Below are 25,984 nucleotides of genomic sequence, written 5' to 3'. Positions count from 1 at the left end.
CCCCTCTCCCCCTCTCCCTCTCCCTCTCCCTACCCTTCCCTCTCCCTCTCTTTTTTGTACTGACAGGGACTAATCCATACCTTTTTTCCTACCAAATAAGACCTCTACCATTGAGCCACGCCCCCCCCCCCCCCCCCCCCCAGCGAGGATCAGGCTTTTTAACGGTCTTTTTAAAGGCGAGTCTACCGAGGAAGAGAACATCGTTCACTGCTGTGCTTCTGGGATGCCTGCTCTTTTTGTTTTGCTTTGCTTTTCCTTTCACTAGCCCAAAAGTCAGGTGCCCAGCAAAACTATTTCTTCTCAGCAATTGCGTTGTTTACTGCCTGCTGGGCAAGAGACTGGTGAGGTAGGCGGGGAAGGAGGGAACAAGAGATTAAAGAGGTCTACAGAGGGCAGCAGCGAGCTGCATAGCGCTCACAGGGTTCCTGGAGTGGCGCTCCAAAGGCTCGCCAGCCCAACAACATTAACACAAACTGAACCCTACTAGGAGCAGACAACAGGCTACAGATGAGGGTGAAAGCGAGTTCCAGGGAGGAAAAGGAAAACCCGGCCTAAGTCAGGGAGCCCCTGCTAATCTGGTTGCTGGTGCTGGGTTCTATTTCTCTAGAGAAGCGTGGTAACAGTTTACAACCAAGGACATAACAGCTTTGTGGAAGCAGGTGTTCTGGTTTTATCTCGGAGCTCAGGGAAACTGAGGCACGGAAGTGGGAAAAGTAGCCAAAACTCAGCTGTTCTTCAGCTGCCAAATCCTGTTGCCTTTCACCTCACCCAGCAGGCTGGCCTGGGTTCCATTTTGTTTTCAGGAGAGCATATATGGAGAGCATCTCTGCTAAGTGACTCAGATCCCTAAGCTTCGTTGGGAACGATTATTAAAGGTTTCCTGTCTTCCACCCAGCTCTGTGGTTAAGAAGGAGGTGTGCGATCCCTTCCCAGGAAGAAAGAGACCCCGAAAACACGACACTGGCCTCCAGAGGTCAAAAGTCATTACTCAGGAAGGGAGATTCATTGATTGAGCAGAGGGGGAGAAATTCCTAAGTGTCACTCAGAGTCCGGTGACAACTTCAGTGGCCATTGTTAAGCTCCATTACCCACCTCAGATCTCCAGCACCAGAGGCTCACTGGCTGGCACCCGAGCTGTTGGCATGGGTGACCTGCCCTGCTTGATTTCTCAATAGTTTGGGCCCTGCTGGGTGTTCGTTCCCTGTGCGGTTAGCACCGAGGTTAGTGGGTGCAGAAAAGAGGAAGCAGGTATTTCTCTTCCAGGCATGAAGAACTAGCCAGAGCATCCGCGGTGGAGAGATCGCTCGGAATCACCGGGTCTGGGGCACCTCTGTGTCCAGAAGGGGATCAGACCAGTTTGCAGTGGTCCGGGTCGTATTCAAGGACCCAATGCTCTTCCCGCGGCGCGGCCCCTTTAAGAGGCGCGCCCAGCCCCGTCAGCCGCTCCGCGGCCACCGCCCCCCGGTCCTCCCCTTCCTGCAGCGCTGAGTGCGGGCCGGGGCGGGAGTGCGGCGAGAGCTGGCCGTGCTGAGCGGAGCGCCTGCCCGGAAGGCTGCGGGGCGGCGCGGGAACCGGAGGCGAGGAGCCCGCGGGGCTGCGGCCGTGGGCCCGCGGCGGCCCTGCTCTGCGGAGGACCGCTCCCGCCGCCTCGCGCGCCGCGGAGCCCCGCACACAATAGAGGCGTGCGCAACCCCGCGCCCTTCCCCCGCCCGCGCGCGCCCCTCGCCGCCGCCGCCGCCGCCGCAGCGGCCGAGCCTCCCGCCTCACCTGCGGCCCCGGGGGGCGGGCATTGTTCGCCGCCGTAGCCGCGGGATCATGGGAGGCGCCGGACGCCCGGGGCCCGGCACCGTAAGAACCCCGCGCCGCCGCTGAGCCGGGCTCCGGCGCGCAGCTCCTCGGCGCAGGTGAGCCGGCCGCGCCATGGTGGACTCGGTGGGCTTCGCCGAGGCTTGGAGAGCGCAGTTCCCGGACTCGGAGCCGCCGCGCATGGAGCTGCGCTCGGTGGGTGACATCGAGCAGGAGCTGGAGCGCTGCAAGGCCTCCATTAGGCGCTTGGAGCAGGAGGTGAACCAGGAGCGCTTCCGCATGATCTACCTGCAGACGCTGCTGGCCAAGGAGAAGAAGAGCTACGATCGGCAGCGCTGGGGCTTTCGCCGGGCAGCGCAGCCCCCGGACGGCGCCGCCGAGCCCCGAGCGTCCGCCCCGCGCCTGCCGCCCGCGCCCGCCGACGGCGCAGACCCGGCGCCCGTCGAGGAGTCGGAGGCGCGGCCGGACGGAGAAGGGTCACCGAGTAAGGGGCGACCGGCGACTGCCCGCAGGCCAGCGGCTGCTGCGCCGGCGGACCGGGACGACCGAGGGCCCCCCACCAGCGTGGCGGCGCTCAGATCCAACTTCGAGAAGATCCGCAAGGGACCTGCCCAGCCCGGCTCTGCCGACGCCGAGAAGCCCTTTTACGTGAACGTCGAGTTCCACCACGAGCGCGGCCTGGTGAAGGTCAACGACAAAGAGGTGTCCGACCGAATCAGTTCTCTGGGCAGCCAGGCCATGCAAATGGAGCGCAAGAAGTCCCAGCAGAGCGCCGGGCAGGGCCTGGGGGAAGCACCCAGACCCCATTACCGTGGGCGCTCCTCGGAGAGCAGCTGCGGCCTCGACGGTGACTATGAGGATGCAGAGTTGAATCCCCGTTTCCTGAAGGACAACCTAATCAATGCCAATGGCGGCAACAGGCCCCCTTGGCCGCCCCTGGAGTATCAACCCTACCAGAGCATCTACGTCGGGGGTATGATGGTGGAAGGGGAGGGCAAGAGCCCTCTCCTGCGAAGCCAGAGCACTTCAGAGCAGGAGAAGCGCCTCACCTGGCCCCGCAGGTCCTACTCGCCTCGGAGTTTTGAGGACAGCGGAGGTGGCTACACTCCGGACTGCAGCTCCAATGAGAACCTCACCTCCAGTGAGGAGGACTTTTCCTCTGGCCAGTCCAGCCGCGTGTCACCAAGCCCCACCACCTACCGTATGTTCCGGGACAAGAGTCGCTCACCCTCGCAGAATTCACAACAGTCCTTTGACAGCAGCAGCCCTCCGACGCCACAGTGCCAGAAGCGGCACCGGCAGTGCCAGGTTGTGGTGTCTGAGGCTACCATAGTAGGTGTTCGCAAGACCGGGCAGATCTGGCCCAGTGATGGGGACAGCACCTTTCAGGGGGAAGCAGGTGAGTGCCTCCTGTGGGCATACGGGGGACCTGTTCTAGACTCTTTAAGTAGATTGACATGGGAGAAATGGGTACTTTTTGGCATGATTTTCAAGCGCTTTTGTGTCTCTTTGGCCCTGCGCCTGAACTGACTCCACCCCCTTCTTCCTGAAGGCAAATGGATGGGGGTAGGGGATTACAAGGGAATGGCTGGTGGTGCGCTCTCTTGGTTCTAGATCCAAAGCTGGTGGGTTGCCGAAGTATTGGGTTGCCGAAGTATTGGGGGAGAGATAGCCGTGTGCTCTCTCCATGCTGGACAAGTCGGTCGTCTCTGCCCACCCGGATTAGCTCCTTTGGGAGGTGGGGGATCTGTGCTGTTTCTCCACAGCCTGCCACCTGGTTGTTCTGGTCTTGGAGTGGTAATATGACGCGTTAGGGGAACTCTAGATGTGCAAGCTGCCTGGAGGGTTTAGATGTGTCAGATTCACTTGTTAAGCAAGTGAGAGCAGGTGAAGAGAGGACTTAGAAGAAAGTGAGTTCTGACTCAGTGGGCCACCGAAAACCAGTAGGTTGAAGACTTTACGTGGTGGGGTAATCCCACACCATCCTGATCTTCTTCGCTTCACCCTTCATTAGTCACCCGTAGACTCCTCTGTCAACCGCCACTGAGTTTTGTCTGTCTGTCTGTCTGTCTCTTTTTTCTTGTGGTGCTGGGGTTCAAACCCAGTGCCATGCCAGTTCAAGGCATGCTAACACCTCTGAGTTACATCTCCAGACCCCATCTTCTTTTTCCGGTCCTCCCGCATGCTCTTGCTGCCTCATTTTCTCGGGTGAGCACTCAACAGGGTCTTGTTTGAGGCTCCTAATCCATGGTCTGACTCTAGCGCTGAGATAAACCATAACTTCATTGCTGCACACGGGACAGGCACCATTGGATGTGTGGGGTTATGGGACTAGGTTATGGTTTCGAGATCCAGGCAGAATTTTCCATCAGAGTAAGGTGGGAGGGGTGTGCTGGGGGTGTACAGCTGTCAGGAAGCTCTGGGAATCTTTGCTTCTGTTGAGCTGATCTGGTCTTTGGCTTCCCTGATTTTTCTCCCCCTTGCTGATGGAGTTGCACGTGCTTCATTTGTCAGAATCCTGTTGAAAAAAAAAAAAAAAAGCGAGGCTATTTTTGGCTCTATTAAGCTGCCTTTCTGTGCCCAGCACCCTGTCTTGTTCAGCAGGCTCTAGTTGCTGCTGATCTTACATCTGGGCCAGTGCAGTGTGTAGTTGGACCTAACCTGCCTGTACCCTGGTCCAGCTGCTTTCCTTGTCTCCAGAGGAGGGATGAAAAGCAATAGGGGTCAGACATTGGCTCTGAAGGCACAGCCACCAGCTCCTTTCAGGTCTGGAGGATGACCCAATGATTCCTGGGCACCAGCCACGTCTAGCCAGCTGTTTGCAAGGTGAACTCATTTGAGCTGGCTTTTGGTGCTGTCATGATTGGGGGATGTTATTCATAAAGAAGACGAGAAGCTTCCTATGGAGACCTACAGTCTGATACTCTCTTGCTGGCAGGGAGGTCCAAGTTTCCAGAAAGTTGAGCCCAGCTTTTCCTATACCTACTGTAGAAATGGCCATGCTGCCCTCCACATAATCAAACGTAGTCTAAGTCTGAGTAGGAAAAGGCAGGGATGAGAAGGAGGTGGGTCCTGAGAGGAAAATAGGTTAGTTTCTGAGCAAGTGGCTTAGATGTTAAGTTTCATATCTTAGAACTTTCTGTTTCTCTCTGACTACTCTGAAGCCCCACATTCTCTTTTATGTTTTCCCCTTAAACATTCTTTTGTGCCTTTTTGAGATAGGGCCTCTCCGTGAAGCTCTGTCTAGCCTAAAACGTGTCACATGGACCAGTGTTGGTCTCCAGTTTGCAGTGAGCTGCTGCTTCCCAAATGCTGGGGTTACGGGCATGCACCCCCACACCTGTGTCCCTCAGACTTCTCTTTCTCTCTTTCTTTTTTTCCTTTTTTTTGGGGGGGGCAGGAGATTTGGGGGCCAGGCAGACTCTTACTGTGTTGCTTTGGATCCCCTGGAACTGGTTTTGTAGACCAGGCTAGCCTCTCAGTCATAAAGATCCATATCTTTCCCTCCCAAGTGCTGAGATTAAAAGCCTGTTTTAGCACGGAAAGTGCCCTCAGACGTTTCGGTTAAGAGCTGAGGCATGGCTGAGTAGTGGTGTGAAACTCTGGGTTAAATCTCCAATACCACAATCAGATAACAGACTGGAGTGCAGGAATTTACTATATATATATATATATATATATATATATATATATACACACACACACATATATACATATACACACATATATATATACATATATAAAATATATATGTACATTGGTGATTTGACTTCACGTGTGTTTGTGTGAGGGTGTTGGGATTCCCTGGTGCAGGAGCTACAGACGTTTGTGAACTGCCACAGGGGTGCTGGGAATTGAACCCTAGTCCTCTGGAAGAGCGGCCAGTGCTCTTAACCGCAGAGCCATTATATCTTGGACCATTTTGTAATAGTTAAAATTTTCAGCGCACTCCAAGGTTTACAGCATAGATGAATGGGGAGTGTGGAGATTTCCCATATATCCTGTGCCTCCAAACCACCTCCTCTGTTATCAACATCCCCCACTAAAAGAGTACATTTGTGACTGTTCCTAAAGCAATGTAGACACGTCATTATCACCCACAGTGTGTACTTTACATTAGGGTTCTCTCTTAGTGTTGCGCACTGTATGTTTAGTTGAGTTCTTTTTGGCCTTAGCGTGCCCAGGTGTGGTAGCCCAGAGAACATTTAAACTGTGCTGAACGTTCTTCTCTGTCTTGTATGTTACGGGGAAGGGGGCCCCATTACTGCTCAGCCATCCATGTCTGTCGGGGTTACGTACTGACGTTCATTAAAAAGAGCAATAAGGAAAACGTATACGCATAGCGTGTGCGTACATGTGGGGACGGAGGTCACCCTAACGTTCTGTCGTGTGAACTGTGAGGAACATCAAGGGAAGAAGCTGGAAATCCTGCAAAATGCTCTGTGCTGGGCACACGACAAGGTGCTTCCTGCAGGATCCCTCCTGAGCTCTTCCATCAGCTGCTGGTGGTCTGTCCATCTACAGACAAGGATGCAACCAAGAAATGGCAAAGCTGAACTCCTAGGAGCTCCAGGTGCCTGGTGCTAGGCTCCACCTCTTCCGGAGGCTCATGGTCCTAGACTCCACCTCTTCCGGAGGCTCATGGTCCTAGGCTCCACCTCTTCCGGAGGCTCATGGTCCTAGGCTCCACCTCTTCCGGAGGCTCATGGTCCTAGACTCCACCTCTTCCGGAGGCTCATGGTCCTAGGCTCCACCTCTTCCGGAGGCTCATGGTCCTAGGCTCCACCTCTTCCGGAGGCTCATGGTCCTAGGCTCCACCTCTTCCCGATGCTCAATCTCTTCTCCTGAAAATCTTAACTGGGTGTGTTTGGGGGGGTCTGTGGTGTGTCCACACCCTTAAGGATGAAAACAGACAGCCATGGGCCCTTCTCTATAAAGAACCCTTCCCTCTTTCCTGTGTAGGTCACAGAGTAGGAGAAATGACCTTTGCCGTCTGGAAGCTTAACCATTAAGAGAAGAGGGGATACATATTTAGTGAGATCAGGGACGCTCACAGCTTTCTTGGTGTGTTAGCAGTAGTCCAGCTGCCAAAGATGCGAAGAACTAGTTGTCTACGGGTGGCAACAAATGATTGGGGGTCCCAAGTCCACCTTCCCTGACTCTGGAGTTTGTATATGTTTCGGAGGGGATAGTTTTTGAGACGGGGGGTCTTACTATATAGCCTATGCTGGTTTTGAACTCCTGATCCTCCTCTACGTCTCAAGGGCTGGGATTATAGATTTGTGGGGTTTTTTTTACAGTCTTTTTTTTTTTTTTTTTTTTTTTTCAGAGCTGGGGACCGAACCCAGGGCCTTGCGCTTCCTAGGCAAGTGCTCTACCACTGAGCTAAATCCCCAACCCCCCCCCCCCCCCCCCCCCCCGGAGCTGGGGACCAGAGCCTTGCGCTTCCTAGGCAAGTGCTCTACCACTGAGCTAAATCCCCAACCCCCGATTTGTGGGGGTTTTTTTTGTTGTTGTTGTTGTTGTTGTTGTTTTTGTTTTTTTTTTTCCTTTTTCAGAGCTGGGGACCAAACCCAGGGCTTGCTAGGCAAGCACTCTACCACTGAGCTAAATCCCCAACCCCTATAGATTTGTTTTTAAACTAAACACACACACACACACACACACACACACACACACACACACACATAGAAAATTTATCATTTAATTTAGGGGAGCCAAGGTAGGATCATAGGTTTGAGGCCAACCTAAGTTACATAAAAAGAGCGCTTATCTCAAAAATTTTTAAATCTTTTTGTTTTTTAAAAGAAGTATAAATGTAGGAAGCATTTATCAAAGGGAGAGCAATGCCAAGAGTGGAGGTGGGTTGGTGAGCCAAGGGAAATGCATGTGCCCAGAGCAGGGATCTGTTAGTTTGAGACACCCTCTTACTGTGTAACTCTGGTGGACACGTGCAATAAAGACCCGGCTGGCTTCCAACTCGAGACGCCTGCCTACTTTTGCCTCCCAGGTGCTGGAAAGGTGTGTACCACCAGAAAAAGGGGTTTAAGGTAATAAACACACACTATTTACTTTCTTAATGTGTCCTGACCATCTAAAGCATGCAGTTCTGTGACACTGAACTTATTCATACTGTGTACACTGTCCCTATCAGAAATTCTGTCCCTGTGGACAGCACAGTGTGCTCCCAGTGTGTGACGACCCCACTCTTCTTTCTGTTTCTGTGAAGTTGAAGGTTCTAGGTGACTCGAGTTGGTACAGTCACAGACTGTTTTGTCTTTTCAAGACTGTCTCATACTTTTCTTAAGTGTAATACCCTTGGCGTTTACCTGTCTTACAGCTTAGATGCAAATTGTCCGTTTGTCTATCATTTATTTATTTGTATATTTGATTTAAGATCTTACCATGGTGTCCAGGCTGGCCCTGAACTCCTGATTGATTGATCATTCATTCATTCATTTTGTCTGTCTATATATCTATCTATATACATGATGTGTATATACTTATATACATGTATGTATTTGATTTAAGGTCTTACCTTGTTACCCAGGCTGGCCCTGAACCCCTGAGCTCAAGCAGTCATCTTCCAAGTATCTGGTACTATTCATGTACCCCGACCATGCAAGACCCTTCCCTTCTTTAGATCTGGGGACATATAATTCAAACCTCTGCCCTACTTGCTCCCCATAACCTGTTGTAGAAACTCCTTAGGGTCTTTGTTTTGTTTCTTCTGGGGTTCCAGCCCAGGGCTTTTCATGCCGAGGCCTTGTTCCCCTGCCAAGATGCTTCTAGCCTGACTCTCAGTGTGTTGTCTTTTATCCTTTGGATTCTTGTATGGGTGTCAGAGTGACCCCTGCGTTGTCTTTCTCTGGAGTGATTGACTGGAATGTAGTTAACTGGCTTGAGTGGGTAGCTTTGGAACATGAGTGCCTCTAGTTGGCTTACTCATGGCCTGTTCAGACCAGAACCCATGTCTGCGTCTCCATTGAGTGCAGGCTTCCTCTGACCTAAGGTAGCTAAGGGTGAGCCAACATGCAAACAATCTGTGTGACGTTGTTTACATACTCTCCAGCTCTGACAGGCTGAGGTGTTTGGGGGAGGAAGTGAAGTATTCTGAGACTTTTCATAAAAGAAGCAGAGAGAGCTGTTGAGTTGAGTGGAACAAGGGACCAAATCTACTCTGTGATTCTTTTTTAATTAATCTTGTCACTTTTGGCTTTAGGAACCTTGTCTTTTTGTTGATTTTGAGTCCTATGACTAGGAAGGTGTGCGTGCGTGCGTGCGTGCGTGCGTGTGTGTGTGTGTGTGTGTGTGTGTGTGTGTGTGTATGTCTTTCTGTCTGTCTGTCTGTGTCTGCTGCCTCCATCAGGACAAGGAGTCTAGGCAGCCAGGTATCTGGTAAACCCACTTGGGAAAGGATCAAGCAGTGTTGGGAGGCCCAGGCTGCACCTTCCTCCTGTGGGCTGAGAGGGCGGTGTCCAGAGTGAACTAATAGGTATCTAGGAAGTGTTCTCAGGTTGTTAAGTAGCAGGTCCAAGTTTTGGCTAAGGCTGGTGTCTTTTTATGAATGAAGGCTTGGGGTGAATAGCTTACTAATTATAAAGCCCCTAGGAGTTTTTCATCCTGGTTGAAATACAGTGGCTTCAAGGAGATGTGTTTTCTTCTGAGAAGTGTAGTGATTTTAGTTGGACTACGTTATTCCAACCTGATTATTATTTTCAGTGTAAAATATACATGACAAAATGTGCGATTTCAGTCTTAGAGAAGTCAGAAATCAAACCCAAGATATTGCATGTGCTAGGTCATAAGTCTGTCACTGAGCAGGTCCCTACTCGGTCCCACTGAGCAGGTCCCTAATCTGTCCAGTGGCCTGTTGTACAACCATCACCAGTGCTCAAATCTCAGGTGGGGTCTGAGACTGATCCAGGGCACTGCTAAGCACAGGCTCTAAGCCTGAACCCTACCTCCAAGCCTAGCTTTTCAACTGTTTGATTTTCCAAACAGAAACTGTATCCATTTAAATAACTCTTTACTCTCCTCCTCCTCACCTCCAGTTCCTGGCAGCTGGGATTCCACCTTTCGTCCCTGGGGATTTGTTTATCCTGGGTATCTTACGTAAATGGAATCCTATACTATTTGTCCAGTGTCTAGTGTGCTTAATTTAAGTGTGGCTTTAAAATCCCCCAGGCGGCTGTCTCACCTTTAACTCCCTAGCCGCTGGACGTTAACAGGTGTGTTTCTTGGAGAAAACACGTCTGTTAATGATGGGCGTTTTCTCTTTGCCTGACTTTCACACCCACAGCCCTGAAGTGGCCTAGTCAGCTGTCGCTATTATGTAACAATATACCCCAGATTGGGGTAGACAAAACAACAAAAATGTTTTCTCACACTGCTGGAGGCTGACGTGAATAAGGCACTGGGAGAAGTCTCTCTGAGGCCTGTCTCCTGGATGTGGTGTGTGCTTGCCACTTTTTAAATGCCTTTCTCACAGTATTTCCTGGCATCTCTGGATGTCCCAATTTCTCTTTCTTCAAAAGACGTTGGTCAGTTGGGATTAAGACCACTGAAATGACCCCATAGTTTACTAATTTTAAGTGTTTGAGATAATAATTACATCAATTTCTCCCCTTCCCTTCCTGCCTCCAAACTCATGGACTCATGGTCTCTCTCTTTTTTTTTTTTAAACATTTATTTATTTTCTGTATGTGAGTACACTGTAGCTGTCTTCAGCCACACCAGAAGAGGGCATCAGATCCCATTACAGATGGTTGTGAGCCACCATGTGATTGCTGGGAATTGAACTCAGGACCTCTGGAAGAGCAGTCAGTGCTCTTAACTGCTGAGCTGTCTCTCCAGCCCCTCATGGTCTCTTTTTAATTGGGGTGTGTGTGTGTCTGTGTATGTCTGTGTGTGTGTCTGGGTGTGTCTATGTGTGTGTGTCTGTGTGTCTGTGTCTCTATGTGTATGTGTGTATGTTCCTAAATACATGTAACCTGTTTAGCGTGTATAATGTTGTTTGTGTGCATGTTTTCAGGGCTGACCGTGTGGTATTGGATAATCAGTTGGTGTGCTCTTCCTTGGAGAAGACTATTTCTCTTGCTCTCAGCATTCCTTACTTGCCTGTAGTTCTCTGTCTAGAGTTGAGGCCTCTGATCTCTCTGAAACCCCCACAACTGTCCATGTTAGCAAGTCTGTGATTGTTGTCCCTGTTCAGTGTTTGAGCAGCCATGTTGGTGAGGCTTGATGAGTGTAGCTTCTGAGGTTTCTAGAAAACACAGTCTCACAGCAAACTCCTTGAACCTGGGGCTCTTAGAATCTTTCCACTTCTTCTTCCACAACGTTCCCTCAGCCTTAGATGGAGGAGTTGTGTTGCAAGTGTATCAGTTGGGGCTGAGCTCCCCAACTCTGTATTTTGATTGGTTATAGTTTTCTGTAATGGTCTCTATCTGGCTGTGCTAAAAAGAACTTTCCTTGTTGAAGGGCGGGAGCTAGATCCTGGAGAACTGATTCACTAATTTCTTAAATGTCACAGTCTGAGGAACTGAGAGCCAGGACTTTACCCAGACTTTGTGAGGTGCACGGTTGAAGTCCACAGAAGAAAAAAAATTGTCATGCCAAAGAGAAATGGTGCGCAGAATAGCTAAGTTATAGGGCGAAGTTGAATAAAATGGTGCAGGCCTGGGGATTAGCTCAGTTCTTAGAGTGCTTGCCTAGCATGCGGGAGGCCTTTGGGGTTCAGTCCTCCGGTATCACATAAACAAGGCATGCCAGTGATGTCAGTGCTTAGGAAGTAGAGGTGGGTGGGTAAGGAATTCAAGATCGCCTTCGACTATCTTGCAAGTTTGAGATAAGCCAAGCAGAAAAGAAAAAAAAAAGAAAGAAAGAAAGGGAGGAAGGAAGGAAAAGAAGAAAACACAGTAGTATTAGCCAGTGGGTGGTATGAGTCATCACTAAGCCCAGGCACTGGGAGAGCCACAAGCTAATGCTTCAGGAGCCACCACATCCCTGGTCACTTAGTAAGTTGTTGACCAGACCAGTCATTGCTGAAGTCCATCTGTTGATCTATCATTTCCTTTCCTTTCTCCTTCTCCTTCTGTCTTTTTGTTTTGTTTTATTTTATTTTATTGAGACAGAATCTTACTGTGCAGCCTAAGCTGGCCAGTGCTTTTCTTTTTTTTTTTTTAGATTTATTCATTTATTATATATAAGTACACTATAGCTGTCTTCAGGTATTCCAGAAGAGGGCATCGGATCTCTTTACAGATGGTTGTGAGCCACCATGTGGTTGCTGGGAATTGAACTCATGACCTCTGGAAGAGCAGTCGGGTGCTCTAAACCGCTGAGCCATCTCTCCAGCCCGGCCAGTGCTTTTCTACTCGTGGATTTATCACTTCTATTTTTAGCTACAGTAGCTTTCCTATAACCTTTCACACTTCTGAGGACCCAGGGAGCCTCGTGGGCCCTCCTGTCTCTGCCTCCCCAGCACTGGGTTGACAAGCAGCTGCTGAGAAGCTCACTCTCTTGTATGGGTGCTGGGGAACGGGAACGAGCTGGGGAACGAGCTGAAGTCCTAATGTTTGCACAGCGAGTATCTAACTGACTGAGCCATCTCCCCAGCCCCTGAAGTTATCATTAGCATGGGCTTTTCCATACTTTTATCCTGATTCATACTTCTCCCAAGGCAGCCAGTCTCCCCACTCAGTAACTCAGAGGTATTTATTGAACATGAGGTACGTACCTGGCAGTGTCCTCTGGGCAATTCTCATGCTCTTCTTCATAAATTGGGTGAAAGACTTTTTAACCTTCATGGGCTTATCCTTTTAAAACCAACCAACACAAAGAACAAACCCTTCAGGGTTGGGGATTTAGCTCAGTGGTAAAGCGCTTGCCTAGCAAGCGCAAGGCCCTGGGTTCGGTCCCCAGCTCCGAAAAAAAAAAAAAAAAAAAAAAAAAAGAACAAACCCTTCGTAATATCCAAGCATTTTTCTCCACGTAGCTTTTAGCTATGGGTTAGCCTTTGTTTCCTGTTAATCCTGAGTATGACTGGCTTCCTTCTGAGGGAGTCAGGAGCCTTAAGACAAAGGCAGAACGTGCCCTACTTCTCTGTCCTGTAGGATTTGTCATACTCTGGGTCCTCAGGTAGAATTTGTTCAGCGGAGAAGTTTCAGAGCCTAGGTTGGTCTTTCTGCGTCTCGGACCCCATGGGACAGACAAACCTGAAGTGAAATCCCATCTTCTTTTTTTTTTATTAAGATTTAAATGTAAGAGCGTTTGCCTGTATGTATTGTATATGTGTATACCGCATATGTGGCTGGTGCCTGCATAGGCCAGAAGAGGCCCTCAGCTCCCCTATAACTGGAGTTGCAGATTATTATGAGCTGCCACGTGTACCGGGAATCAAACCTGAGTCCTCTGGAAGAGCAGCAAGTGCCCTTAACCCCTGAGCCATCTCTCCAGCCCTGAGGGGCTCCATCTTTAAGGTTTTGATTTGCTTAGACCCTTCCACATTCTGGCTGAAACCCACTTAATCCCATCTAATAAGCAGCAGTAGATTTTCTGGGGCCTAGTAATACAGGTCCCTTTAGGAATGAAACTTGAGCTTTGGAGACAGTCTGGCCTGTTATGTTTCCTCCTTTGCTGACCCCTGGACCCTTCCTGTTCAGCTACAGAGAACGCTCTGTGTCCTGCTAACCTAGCGTCTTGGATTCTGACCCTCGCTGCTGGGACCTGAGGGATTATGGGTACCCAAGAGAAGAGTAGTTAGCCAGTGCATAAAGGTGCCTGCCTACGCTGGAGCTGGAAGACTCAGATGCTTTTTTTTTTCCCATGTAGTAAATACGATTTCTTTGGAGTCTGTTTCATGGGCCCTCGGAACATCCTTGTGAAGTGGCTGCAGCAAGATCATTATCATAATTATATGCTGTGCACTGGTTGGGTCTGAGGGTGAGTGAGACATACAGAGACGCCTAGAATATAACCTGGCTAAGGGCCAGGCATTCTTGAAGGGCCTAAGTGGCACCATTAGTCAGTTACACGGCACAGGGTGACTCCTGGGGTGTGAGGCATCTTGACAGTTGTCTGTCCAGAGATACTCTCCCCCTCCACCCACCCCCATCCCCACCCACCCACTCCTATCCCCCCCAGGAGTCTTTTTAGTCTGGTAGGAAAACAGTGGTTGGTGGGAAACTATTGCTGCCATGGGAACATCTAGTCCCAGCTTTCAGGAAGACTTGAAAGCCACAGCCACTCAGAGACGTCATTTCTCCCCTCTTATTTTACAGATTTCTAGGGATGATATTTCTCCCCTCCTTCCCTTTCCATCCCCCCCTTTCTCTTTTCTTTGCAGTGCGGGGTATCATATCAGGGCCCCAGTATGCTAAGCAATTGCTCTTCCATTGAGGCACACATCCCAGGCCATTCTGATTCCCAGGGGATGAATGGCATTGGGTAGTAAGAATGAAATCCTTCTCGATGAGATTAGCGCCCTTTAAAAGAGATCTCAGGGAGCCCCATTATTCCTGCTGCCAAATAATGTCACTTGGGGTGAGGTCTCAAACATATCAGATAAGAAGACTAAGACCCCTTACCAACATCAGCTGAGCCCAGTACAGAATGAGCCTCCTGGGACAGGTTGGCCTTTGTCCCCTTCGATAGGGTCAGCCTTCTTGTGTTCTTGGACCACTTGGCCTTGTGACTTTTGGGACCGTATAAGCTAGGGTTTGGGGGGGCAAGGCACCCCCTTTCCCCACAAGGGCCCACTTTTGCCAGCGTGTAGAGGGAAAGCTTGGAGCCACTTTAGAAGGATGATTATGACGTTTTTTAAATTCATTCATTAGTATTTTATTTATTAAGTGTGTGTATGTGTGTGCGTTGTGTATGCATGTGTGTGTATGTGTGTGGTGTGTGCATGTGTCTGTATATGTGGGGGAATGTGTGTGCAACGTGTGCATGCATGTGTGTATGCGTGTATGTATATGTGTGTATATGTGTGGTGTGTGTTTGTCTGTATATGTATGTGTCCTGCGTGTGTGTATGCGTGCGTGTGTGTGTGTGTGTGTGTGTGTGTGTGTGTGTGTGAAGACATCTCTATACATTTATTCTCTCCGACTACCCTGTAGGAACAGGATCCAGGGATCAAACTCAGGTCAATTGTCGTAATTAGCTTCAGCTGTCAAACTTGACGAACACCTAGAGTCGCCTGGGGAGCGAGAGAGATCCCTGCACTGAAGAATTGACTCCGTCAGATTGGCCTGTGGTCAGATCTGAGGCATTTTCTTCATTGCTAGTCGATGTAAGAGGGGTCCAGCGCACTGTGTGCACCATCATCACCCCCATGTGGGTGACCCCGAACCTTGTAAGACTCAGCTGCACAAGCAGGAGAGCGAGCTTGTGGAGCGTCAAACAGCTCTCCATGGTTTCTGCTTCAAGCTCCTACCTTGAGTCCCGTGGTCCATGATGGGCTGTCAGTCACCTATAAGGCGAAGTGGACTTTGTTTCTGGTCATGGTATTCATCCCAGGGTCAGAAATCAGACCAGAACGTGGGGTCTGCATGCAAACACCTCTGCCTGCTGAAGCAAGCAGCCAGGTGGCTCGGAGACGTTAGGTTGCTAATGCTCTGGCATAGCCAGGTATGGTCTGTGTGGGATCCTGCCGTAAATGGTAGCTGGTGTTCAAGGAAAGCCTGGATTTTCTGCAGTCTCTGTGGGTGTTACAGCACCCAGAAGCCAGATGGATGTCCATGTAGAAACTTGAGAGCACTTGGGGCAGCTGAGCCCCTGTGAGGACCATAGCATCTTTGGCTTCTAGCCCCATACAATTGCCACCACCCATGGTCTTCCAGCCCCTCCTGGCCTCTACTTCTTAGGAGACTGAGGTAATTGGACCTTCTGCAAATCTGAAGACTTTGTTTCTTTGGTTTTTGTTTGATTTTGTTTGATTGATTGTTTCCCTCCCTACCCTTCAAGAAGCCTTCTCCTTTGAAGCCTAAAGAATGAGAGAACCTGGGGCTGGAGAGATGGCTCAGCCGTTAGTAAGAGCACTGACTGCTCTTCCAAAGACCCTCAGTTCAATTCCTAGCAAATACACTGTGGTTCACAACCATGCAATGCCCTCTTTTACTGTGTCTGAAGGCAGCTATAGTGTACTCATATGCATAAAACAAACAAACAGACAAACCTTTTAAAAAGAAAGAAAAGAATGAGAGACCCATGAGACCCATCTTGTTTGGTGCCTGGGGTAAGGTTAGATAACATGGGTTTGACCTGTCTTTCCGTGAGTCAGTCAGTCTCTCTTTCTCTCTCTCTCTCTCTCTCTCTCTCTCTCTCTCTCTCTCTCTCTCTCTCTGTAGGCACAGCTCTGCTCTTCACTGGGTGTGTCTTTGTTCTGCCCCACCCCCACCCCAGCTTTATTGAGATAGAATTTCCTCACTAAAGGGATGTAGTTCAGTGATTTGGGGGTAATAGTCACAACTATGGTCTAAGCTGGGGACACTTTGATTGCCTCAAAAGGAAACCTTAAGTTGGGATCCCACTGTGTACCCCAGTGTCAGGCAGCGTCCCAGGTTCCAGGATGTTTGCCGCCACGCCTTTCTCAGAGCGTTTTATCTGGGGTAGATTTGCTTTTTTGTGGACGTTTGAGAGCAGAGTCATATAGCACTCGTGGCTCCGTCTACTTACGATACCGTATTATTGGAGGCGTGCCATGTTCTAACACGACCAGAACTGCGTTCTTTCATGTGGTCCATTAAGATTCCCAAGCCTGGTTTTTGTAAACAGGTAGTGAGGCTCTTTCTGGATCCCAGCTCTGCTGTGTGGAGCCCTTGAGGTGTTTACTTTGGCTCACAGGGAGACCCAGTCTGTGACCCAGGAGGGCTGTGAGTGGAAGTTGTGGTAGGAAAAGTGGAGGTGCCTCGTGCCTCTCCCTCGTGGCTTTGGGAAGAGGCCCTGGGACATGGGTTGCTGGAAACCATGTGGAGGCTGAGTTTGTTTAGGTCATCAGGGAAGGAAGGGGCCCAGCCCTTAACTGGGTGTCTTCAAGAATCCTCAGTGGCCTGTGCAGAACCTGCTGATTCTGGCTGCTTCCTTCCCACCCAGTCTATGGAGTTAAGGCTCTGTTTATCCACTCCTCTCTCTGCCAGTCTCTTTTTCCGACCCTCCTCTCTTCCTGTGTTTAGTGATCTAACTCGTGCTCCCCAACTAAGCTCTGCTCTTGGTTCTAGTCCTGGTCACCTTTAGCTGAAGTAAATGAGCAGCGAGCGAGCCTCACTAGACATCAGGTGAGCTATAACACAGCTAGCTACACACTGATTATCTCTCTCAGTTCTAGGCTGGTGCTTCCAGATCACGGGGGCTTGGGGCTGGCGAGATGGCTCTAGGGATGATAGCATGCTTCCTGTGCAAGCCTGAAGACCTGCATTTGATCCCTAGAGGTGGAAGGAGAGACCTAACTCTGGGAAAGTTGTCCTCTGACCTCCACGCGTGTACCATAGTACATACCGTTCCCCAGCATCGTATACGATAATGAGAAATAGAGATTCTTTTTAAGCCTGCCCGGTTGATATCTGGTGGTCTTCTCCTGGTGACCTCATGGGAAGGAGAGTTTAAGGATCTCTCAAGCCTCTCTTCATACAAGGCTATCTCTGATCGCCTCCCAAAGACCTCACCTCCTGATGCTGTCACACTAGGGTTGAAAAGCCTAACTATGGATTTAGGGAGACACAGGTCAAGATAAATATGTTTGCACTGTTGTGGCTGTCACCTCCACCCATCTCTAGAACTCTTGTGCCATCCCACACTGAAATGTTACTGTCCCTAAACAATAACCTTCCCTTCAGGGAATAGCAACCACTTTTGGTCTCTGTGACCTTAATGTCTAAGCGCATCATGTAAGTGCAGCCCTACCGTTTGGCTTTCTTCTGTATCTGGCTTATCACTTGTATCTTGTGACCTCAGGGGTTTCCTCTTTAGCCTTTTCTTGCCTTGGCCAGCTGGGAACTGGGCAGCAAATTCTGCAGAGGGTAGAATGGCTGAGAAGGGCTGGCTGGACTTTATAGAAGCCACCGCATTTTGCAGGAATCCCTCTGGATTCTGGCTGTGGACAGGGACTTCAGGTGAATGTTAAAAAGTTTTAGGAGAAAGGACTTATAACGTTAGTTACCCGTTGCTACAATATATCTGACACAGGCTACTTATTTATGTAGTTAAGGGAGGTTCTTTCTGGTTCATGGTTCTTAGAGTCTCAGGTCTATGAGTAGATGTCCCATGGGTTTGGCGAAGGTCATAGGTTGTGGCAAAAGCTTGAATCAGAGGATGTACCTGGACAGATTTAACCGTGTTCCAAGAAAGAAAGAGGGAATCTCATGTCCTGGCCCAGGAATCAGGGGGAGGGGCTGTGGTCCCACAGTTTTCTTCAGAGGCATTTCCTAACTGACCTAAGGACTTCTCACTAAGCTCCCCTTTCAAACGTCCCAGCTCTTCCGAATACTGCTGCTCTAGAACCTTGAGGATATAGTACCATACATATCGAGAGCATTTAGAGTGGGGCTCCAAACTGTACTCATGTGGACTGCAGTGTTCCCCAGTGGTCGCATAGGTGGTCGGGCTGTGCCTGTGTCCACCTCCTAATCTGCTCAGACCAGCTCGCTTCCTCAGCACCTTCAAAGCGCTGCTTGTTTTTGCCCAAGTATTAGACCTCAGAGTGGAAAACAACTGTTTTTCTTTCTCTTTTAGGAACACATGTAAACGGGTGCCTTCACTAGGGTTTGGAGGTCTGGATTTGTTACAGGAAACTAAGTTCATGGATACGTTAGTAACTAGAGTAACTAAACCTCCCTGGAAGTGGAAGGCCCACGCCAAGAGCCCACCCAGTTCTCTAGCCCTGCCCCTCAGTCCACATGATTCGTTTTCTCTTCCTTTACTGCATTAAAGTACATACAACATAAAGTTTGCTATCTTTATCCTTCTGTCATCCAGTTCCTTAGTGTTAAGTCTTAGGTGTTTGTTTATTTTTTAAAGATTCAACAGTGGGAAACCACTGACCTGGTTCCCAGAAAAGGTTTGTTTTCCCCACATGTCCTGGGATGTAGCAAGATGGTTTGGATTCAGTCCTTAGCTTGGATGTGAGAAACCTGCAGGCTAGGTAGAAGCAGGAGCAATTCCTAAAAAAAGACTTTATCGTGAGGTAGATTTGAAGCTCCAAGGGAGACATCATAGTTTACAACAGAGGAAGGGTGTGGAGAGGAAAGCGTTCTAGGCAGAAAGTTTCATGTGGCAGCCCTTCTGAGGAGTGGTCACTTACTAGTGGACAGCAGTCAAATACTGTGGCTTTCCCGGACTCTAATCCGTCGGTCCAGTACACATGCGGTTGCTTACGGGCATTAACAGGGCCTCCCTTGGGCCCTGGTGTTTGAGAGTTGAGACCAAAAGGAAAAAGGTCAGAAAGTGGGTTCGGGAGGGTCCCAGCCGTGCACCATCATAATGGAGGGCCACAGTAGACAGCAGAGTGGAAGGGTGGCCCTGGTGTGGATCTCTGCAGCTGGTGACTGAGGTAGAGGGAGCGCAGTGGATGTAGTGTGAACTAGGTTGGTTGATCTGAGTGATCCTGGCCTTGGAGGGGTTAAGGTTGGTGTCTGCGGCCTCCGGTTGCCAGCTGCCAGATGGCCTTGCGGAACCTCTCATGGGGAGACCTTGTTGATCGTCAGCTTGTCGTGGGGCTGTCTGATGGACCATCACATCCCCGGAACAGCTGAGAGGTACTGTTAGAATTTAGCGGAAATAAATACAGGTCGTGGCTGTTACTCTAAGCCTAGTTTTCTCTCCCGTGCTATTTATTCAGTCCACATGGCATGGGTCGCTGTGGCATACTCTTGGTGGAGAGGCGAGGAAGGGCCTGGAAGGGGTGTCAGAGGATCCAAAAGGGAGGCTCTAATGGGAGAGGCTCTAGAAGGAAGTCTCTGAGGAAGCATGGGAGACTCAGTCTGGATGCTGTGTCCTGCCTTCACCAGCCCTCAGCCCTGTGGTTTATTTATCCTGCTGAGCCTTGGCTCTCAGGGTCCAGAAACTCTGTCAAGGAAGTCTGGGATGGTTAATGGACTGAGACTTGATCGGCAGCTGTCTGGAGGGACACCTGGTCCTGACCACTCAGGAAGTGGGGGGTCTTTATGTAGAGGCATTCGCCGCTTTTCTGAGCTGGGTGGTTATGGCTCCAGAACATTGGCAGGGGCCAGTTCCTCCTTCTGTGAGTAGATGCCATTCTAGTTGGTAGTTGGGGTACAGCAGTTAGACGATGGTCGCCACAGCCCAAGTGCACTGCCTACTTGCCCCACCCCCACCTCCACAAGGGCAGGGGGCAGACCTGAGGCGAAGGAGTTTGTTGGTCTCCTTTTCTTTCTTTTTTTTTCCTTCCTGCAAAGCCCTGGACTCTTTCAGAGTCATTCTGACAGAAGGGAGGCCCTTTGTGTTTACTAAGACCTGCCTTGACAGGGTAGGACAGAGTGGGACACCTCCATGTTTCTATCCCTGCCTCAACACCATCTCTGTTACTCATACCTGGACCCGTGTTCCTGCCTCCAAAGCACAGACCGGGATAGGTGGCTTTGGGCTGCTTTTCTCTGTATCTCTGGCCCTTCCTTTTCTGAACATTCTCTTTGAAACTGAGGAGGCGGGGCTTCTTAAAGAATTTGGGAAGGGGCGGAGACGAGGGAGCTGTCACTCGATCAGGTCCTCTACAGATTACCATGGCAACATAGGATATTTTGGAGCTTGATTCTTATTTGTTGTTCATAGAAGTGCCCAGGTCCTGGGAGGTAGAATCTTCTTCTGGCTTGGTGTTGATTAGCACAAAGAATAGAGTAGCTAAGGGAGGTGTGGACATTTAGGTCTGATGGAGACCTAGTGTCCAAGGTTTATCAGTCTCTGTCTCCCTTCCCCTGTACCCCCTGACACCCACACACAGAGTGTGGTCATCTGGCCCCACAGTGGTTGACTGGTGGTGGTGGTGGTTGTTCTAAGTCTTTTTTTTTTTTTTTTCCTTTTTTCTTTTTTTCGGAGCTGGGGACCGAACCCAGGGCCTTGCGCTTGCTAGGCAAGCGCTCTACCACTGAGCTAAATCCCCAACCCCTGGTTGTTCTAAGTCTTAATGCCACAGTTTAGCTGGATTCACTCGCCCAGTGTCTGCCCAGGCTGAAGGCAGAGTCAGGCCAACATTCTCATCTAGGGGTTGGGGTCTTCCAAGCTCAGTCAAGTTGTTGCAGGATTCAGGTCCTGGTAGTTATAGGACTGAGACCTTAGTTTTCTTGTTGGCTGGGGATTAGTCTAGAAGGTTTCCCGAGCAGTTTCATACAGAGCTGTTTGTTTTCCTTCTCCCAGTGAGTCCGAGTGTTTGGAAATGTCCTTCCGAGTGACTTTACTTCATAGCCGGCGTTTCAGAATCTTTTCTACCTCTGGGAATCCAGATACCATATACATCTTTAAAAGGGTGGGCACGCCAGGTGGTGGCGGTGGTGCACGCCTTTACTGTTAGCACTCGGAAGCAGAGGCAAGTGGATCTCTGTGAGTTCGAGTCTAGCCCGGTCTACAGAGCAAGTTCCAGGATGGCCAGGACTACACAGAGAAAACCCTATCTCAGGGGTGGGGAGAGCGGGCTTGTAGAAGAGGAACTAGGTTTACTCTTTTTATTTTGATCTGCTATGGTGGCACATGCTAGTCTCAGCACCTGGGAGTCAGATGCAGAAAACTCAGGAGTTCAAGGCCTGTCAAGGCTACGTGAAACCGTCTCAAAAAAGTGGGGTAGGGCTGGGAGAACCTCACTTCCTTTGAGACAATGTTAGCAAAAGATATTAGCAAAAAGACACTTCTCCGATGAGTTGAACAATGCTCTGCCCTATGCATATAGCAATGTGTTATTAGGAGTCTTTTCCTTTTCACTGTGTTCCTTTAATAGGATAATAGCTGGGCCTGTGAGCTATCTAAGCTTAGGCTCTTGGCCACTTTTGCCCGTATGGCTTCCATCTCATGGAGTAAGCCTTAAATAAATAAAAATAAAAAAGGTATCGGTTATTCCCATAATATTTGTGCCACTGTTGTACCGTCTCGTAGGAAGGTCTCTGGCAGTTCACAGGGTTTGTAGCCGGGAGAAACCAATGGTTACTTTTCTCCCCCCACAGCGTGCAGACTACCTCCCAACACCTCGAGTGATAGTCAGTAGGGCTGGAGCCTCTAGTTGGGTAACAGTTCGGTTTTTCCAAGTTTGATGTTTGAGTGAGTGGCGTCTTCAGCAGTAGGACCTTAGGAACAGGTGATGGACAGGAGCCAGTAGCCCTGGCAATAACCCATGATGCCTGGGAGGTAGGGAGTCTGTGCGATCCCCTGCCAACGATTCAACAAGATGTAACCCATCCCTGGTACGGAGCAGTTTGCTTGGTGGCATAATATACCTAGTTAGGACGTCGTCCCCCCCAACCTGTAGTGACTCCATTTAAATTCCTTTTATATTTGTATATATATTTTTTAGGAAGCTTCTATAATACTGGTTCCCAAATATCTTTTTTGTTTGCTTTTTCTAGACAGGGTCTCACTATATATAGCCCTGGATGTCGTGGAACTCACTATGTAGACTAGGCCGTCCTCGACTCGCAGTGATCTTCCTACCTCTGCCTCCTGAGTGCTGGAACTAAAGGTGTGTGCCACTATGCCTGCCTCCATAAGGCTTCCCCAAAGACCTTCAGTGTTGGTCATCCCTCTTCATATCCCGCCCTCCCGTCCACTCCTCACCTAATCCTAATCTACTTTCTCCCTTATCTCTTTGTAACAGTACACTCTATTTTTCCTTCCTTGGAAGATCTTCTCCTCTCCCCCTATGGCCCTTACCAGCCACCTTTACCCTGTGGTTGTTCAGAGTGAAATGCCCACATCTAAAGATTAAAACCTAATATCTCTATAGAAGAGGAAACAGGTAAGATGAGTCTTTTGGGGTCTGAGTTACCTCTCTCGGGATGATTGCTTCTAGCTCCACCCATTTACCTGTAAATCTCCAGAATTTTTCCCAGTAGCTGAATAGCACTCCACTGTGGGAATGTACTACATTTTCATTGTCTGCTCATCAGTTGATGGACAGCTACATTGTTTCCGGTTTCCGGCTATTATGAATAGAGCAGCAATGAACATGGACACAAATGTCCCTCTAGTAAGACCTGAACTCCAAATGTATCAAGGATCTCAACTCAAGACCAGATACACTGAATCTGATTGAAGATAAAATGGAGACCAGCCCTGAACTCACTGGCACAGGAAAAGGCTTTCTGAACAGGACACGGATAACACAGGCACTAAGACCAACAACTAGTAAATGGGACCTCGGGAAGCTAAAAAGCATCTGTACAACAAAGGATATCATAATCTGAGCAAAGTGGCAGCCTACAGAATGGGGGGAAAATCTTACCAATTACACATCTGGTAGAGGGTTAATATCTAGAATATATAAAGAACTAAAAACACAAGCATCAAGAAAACAAACAACCCAATTTAAAGAAAATGGGGTCTAGCACTAAATAGGGCGTTCTCTAAAGATGAAACGCAATGGCCGAGAAACGTTTAAGGAATGTCCAACATCCTCAGCCGTCAGGGAAATGCAGATCAAACCTGCTCTGAGATTTCTTCTTACGCCTGGCAGAACTGCCAAGATCAATGAAACAGATGACAACATATGCTGGCGAGGATGAGCGGAAGATGGAACTTATTCATGGCTGGTGGGAGTGCAGATCTGTACGCCCAGCCACTAAGGGAGATCAGTGTGGAGTTGCTTGAAAGGCTGAAAATCGAGCCACACAAGACCTACGTGTACCACTCCCGGGCACATACCCAAGGGATCCTTTTCCTGTCACATTCTACTGAAGCAGTTCCATCAGGCCACGAGAGAGCCCAGCTGGATGAGGCTTGGTCCTCTGAAAGTCCAGTGTTGTAGTATGGGAGTTTTTTTCTTTTTTTTCCAAGAAATAAGATGTAAGATTAAGGAGGGTAAATTGTCCTAGTAACTGTGGGTTCTTTGATAACTCTCAGGTTAGCCACACCTCAGGGTTCCCGCCCGGGATAGGCCTAGGAGATCTGTTTGTAATGTGTGCTCCCTGAAGCCATGACATACAGTTCTCTGTCAGAGGCGTGGTCTTCAGAGGCGTGGTCTTCGGTAGGGAGAGAGTTCACTTGATTAAGATGATAGCTGTGGTTTATGCTCTGGGCTTGATTAGAGCTGCATCTGGAAAAGCAGTTTATCTTCTAGGTGCGGCGGACAGTGGATCCTTTCTGTTGATACCAGGTTGTTCATCGTGGCTGGAAGAATTTCTGCTTGGCTCTAATCAAAACTCTGGGGGAGTCGACTGTCATTGGAGAAAAACGACTACACAAAGGAAGAGACATTTATATGATGGAGTGGGGCTGCAGTCAGCTACCAAAAGGATGAGGATGCTGTTGGGTTTGCCAGAGCGGCCCCTCCCAACCTTTTGCAGGAGGACTCATATTTACTTATCAGACTGTCCTGTGTTCACTTAACCCGAGGAAAGGCATATATAGCAAGGCCATGCTTTGCTATATATGGAAGGAGGGCTACCTGGGACAATGACTTAGAAAAGCGAGTTGGACACCTTTTCTACACGGACCAATTGTCCCTCCCAGGGTAGGAGTCCACCTTACTGTTTGATCATCGCTGTGCCAAGAGCCAGCAGTCGAGAAGTTTAATATTTAAGTTGATGGTTTGTAGAGCTGAGGCTCACATGTTTTCCTCTCTGTCGCCCACCTTAGCATTTGCTGGCGTCCTGACGTCAGTCAGCCACAGGGCTCTGAATTCTCTGCAAACGAAGAAGCTAAACAATAATATGTTCGAGATCCCAGTTGGTTTTGTGATCACAAATGCAGTCAGGTTTCTGAGTTCTTAGCAAATCACGGGCGATCCCCAATTGGCAGCTGTCTCTTCACTAGTCTTTCTGCAAGACCCCCATTTGTGTCTAGGTTGATGCAGAATCTTAGGGACCCATGACAGGCTAGGGAGTGAACTGGACCCCATATGCAGATCTGATGGGAACTAGATTTTTATCTTTGTCTTCTGTCCCTGCCTGCTGGCTATGCAAATATGACGTGGAATAGGTAATGCCAAAGAACAGAGCCCAGGTAGCTGGAGGCCAGGCTGCCAATGTGGGAGTGGGGACTGTTTGCCTGGGTGGTAGCTAACGGGGACTGGTCAGGTGTTCTGAGCAGAGGGACACCTGCTGTTTGCTCAGTCACAGCACTGGGCGCTTGCGCCAAAGCCAACACAGAGATAACTCACCTGTGTGCCTGGCCAGTCTGTGCACAATAGGCCCCTTGAGTCTATTTCCCTTTGTCACCGGTGCCTTGCTGCCCCACCTAGTGCAAATCCCACCTGGGGTTGAAACCTAACTGTGCCTCCTATCGCGGACGTTCCCTGCCTGCTTCCTGTTAAACTTTCATGAGGATTCTTTGCCTCATGAGGAACAGTGTCTTAAGCCTGAGGTGGCTGTGCCTGGAGATGGCCTGTGTGATCTGGAGGGCAAGAAGACAGGGCAGAGGCCCAGCTTCATGTTCTGCTTGGCACGGTTGTCCCAGTGGAAACGTACATTTCCCTTTAAAATGTTCCACTTGGTGGTGCTTGGGGTGCATTTTGACCCCCCCATTCCATCTGGCTATCTTGTAGACCCCTCCCTCTACTGGAACTTGGTGCTTGGGTTTGATTTTGTGCCTTAGGATCTAAGCTTGCTGCATTCCTGCAGGGAGGTAGCGTCTACAGAGAGCCAGAGCACAGCAAGCACGAAAAGCTTCCACGCAGAGCCTGGACTTGAACTAGAATGTTCCTTCAGCAGCTGCTCTTTACAGTATCGGGATTCGCTGACTTTAAAGAGTCAGACAACTAATTTAGTTCTCGCGTCTGAGAGACAAGCTGTACACCGCTCTGTAGGTACTCACAGAAACACCCGGGATGTAATGATTTCAAAATGTGAGCCCCATTCTTAGGTCTCGGGCAGCCCGAAGACAGGCACAGCGGTTGGTTGGCCTGTGAGTTAGAGCTTCCAACCCCATTGTTTTGTAGTTTCCCAATTGATCGCGAAATAGGTGACAATGTGGTGTGTAGGTGTCCCCATCGGTTCAGGAGCTTGCACGTGCTTCCCGCATGGGACCT

At 49.5% G+C, this 25,984-nt stretch overlaps 1 protein-coding gene across 1 annotated transcript in view; it reads left to right on the top strand.

Moving 5' to 3' along the window:
• Positions 1-1,475: 1,475 nt before the first annotated feature.
• Bcr (BCR activator of RhoGEF and GTPase) overlaps positions 1,476-25,984 on the top strand; it is a 127,602-nt gene continuing 103,093 nt past the window's right edge. The window contains 1 exon segment of the mRNA NM_001419609.1: positions 1,476-3,205. Within this exon segment, the coding sequence (NP_001406538.1) occupies positions 1,921-3,205 (1,285 nt within the window). The 5' untranslated portion in view covers positions 1,476-1,920.

Source organism: Rattus norvegicus, chromosome 20 (genome assembly GCF_036323735.1).
Source record: "Rattus norvegicus strain BN/NHsdMcwi chromosome 20, GRCr8, whole genome shotgun sequence".
In the NCBI taxonomy this organism is placed as follows: domain Eukaryota; kingdom Metazoa; phylum Chordata; class Mammalia; order Rodentia; family Muridae; genus Rattus; species Rattus norvegicus.
The sequence above is the reverse complement of the archived record's forward strand: the minus strand, read 5'-3'. Positions and strand labels throughout refer to the sequence as shown.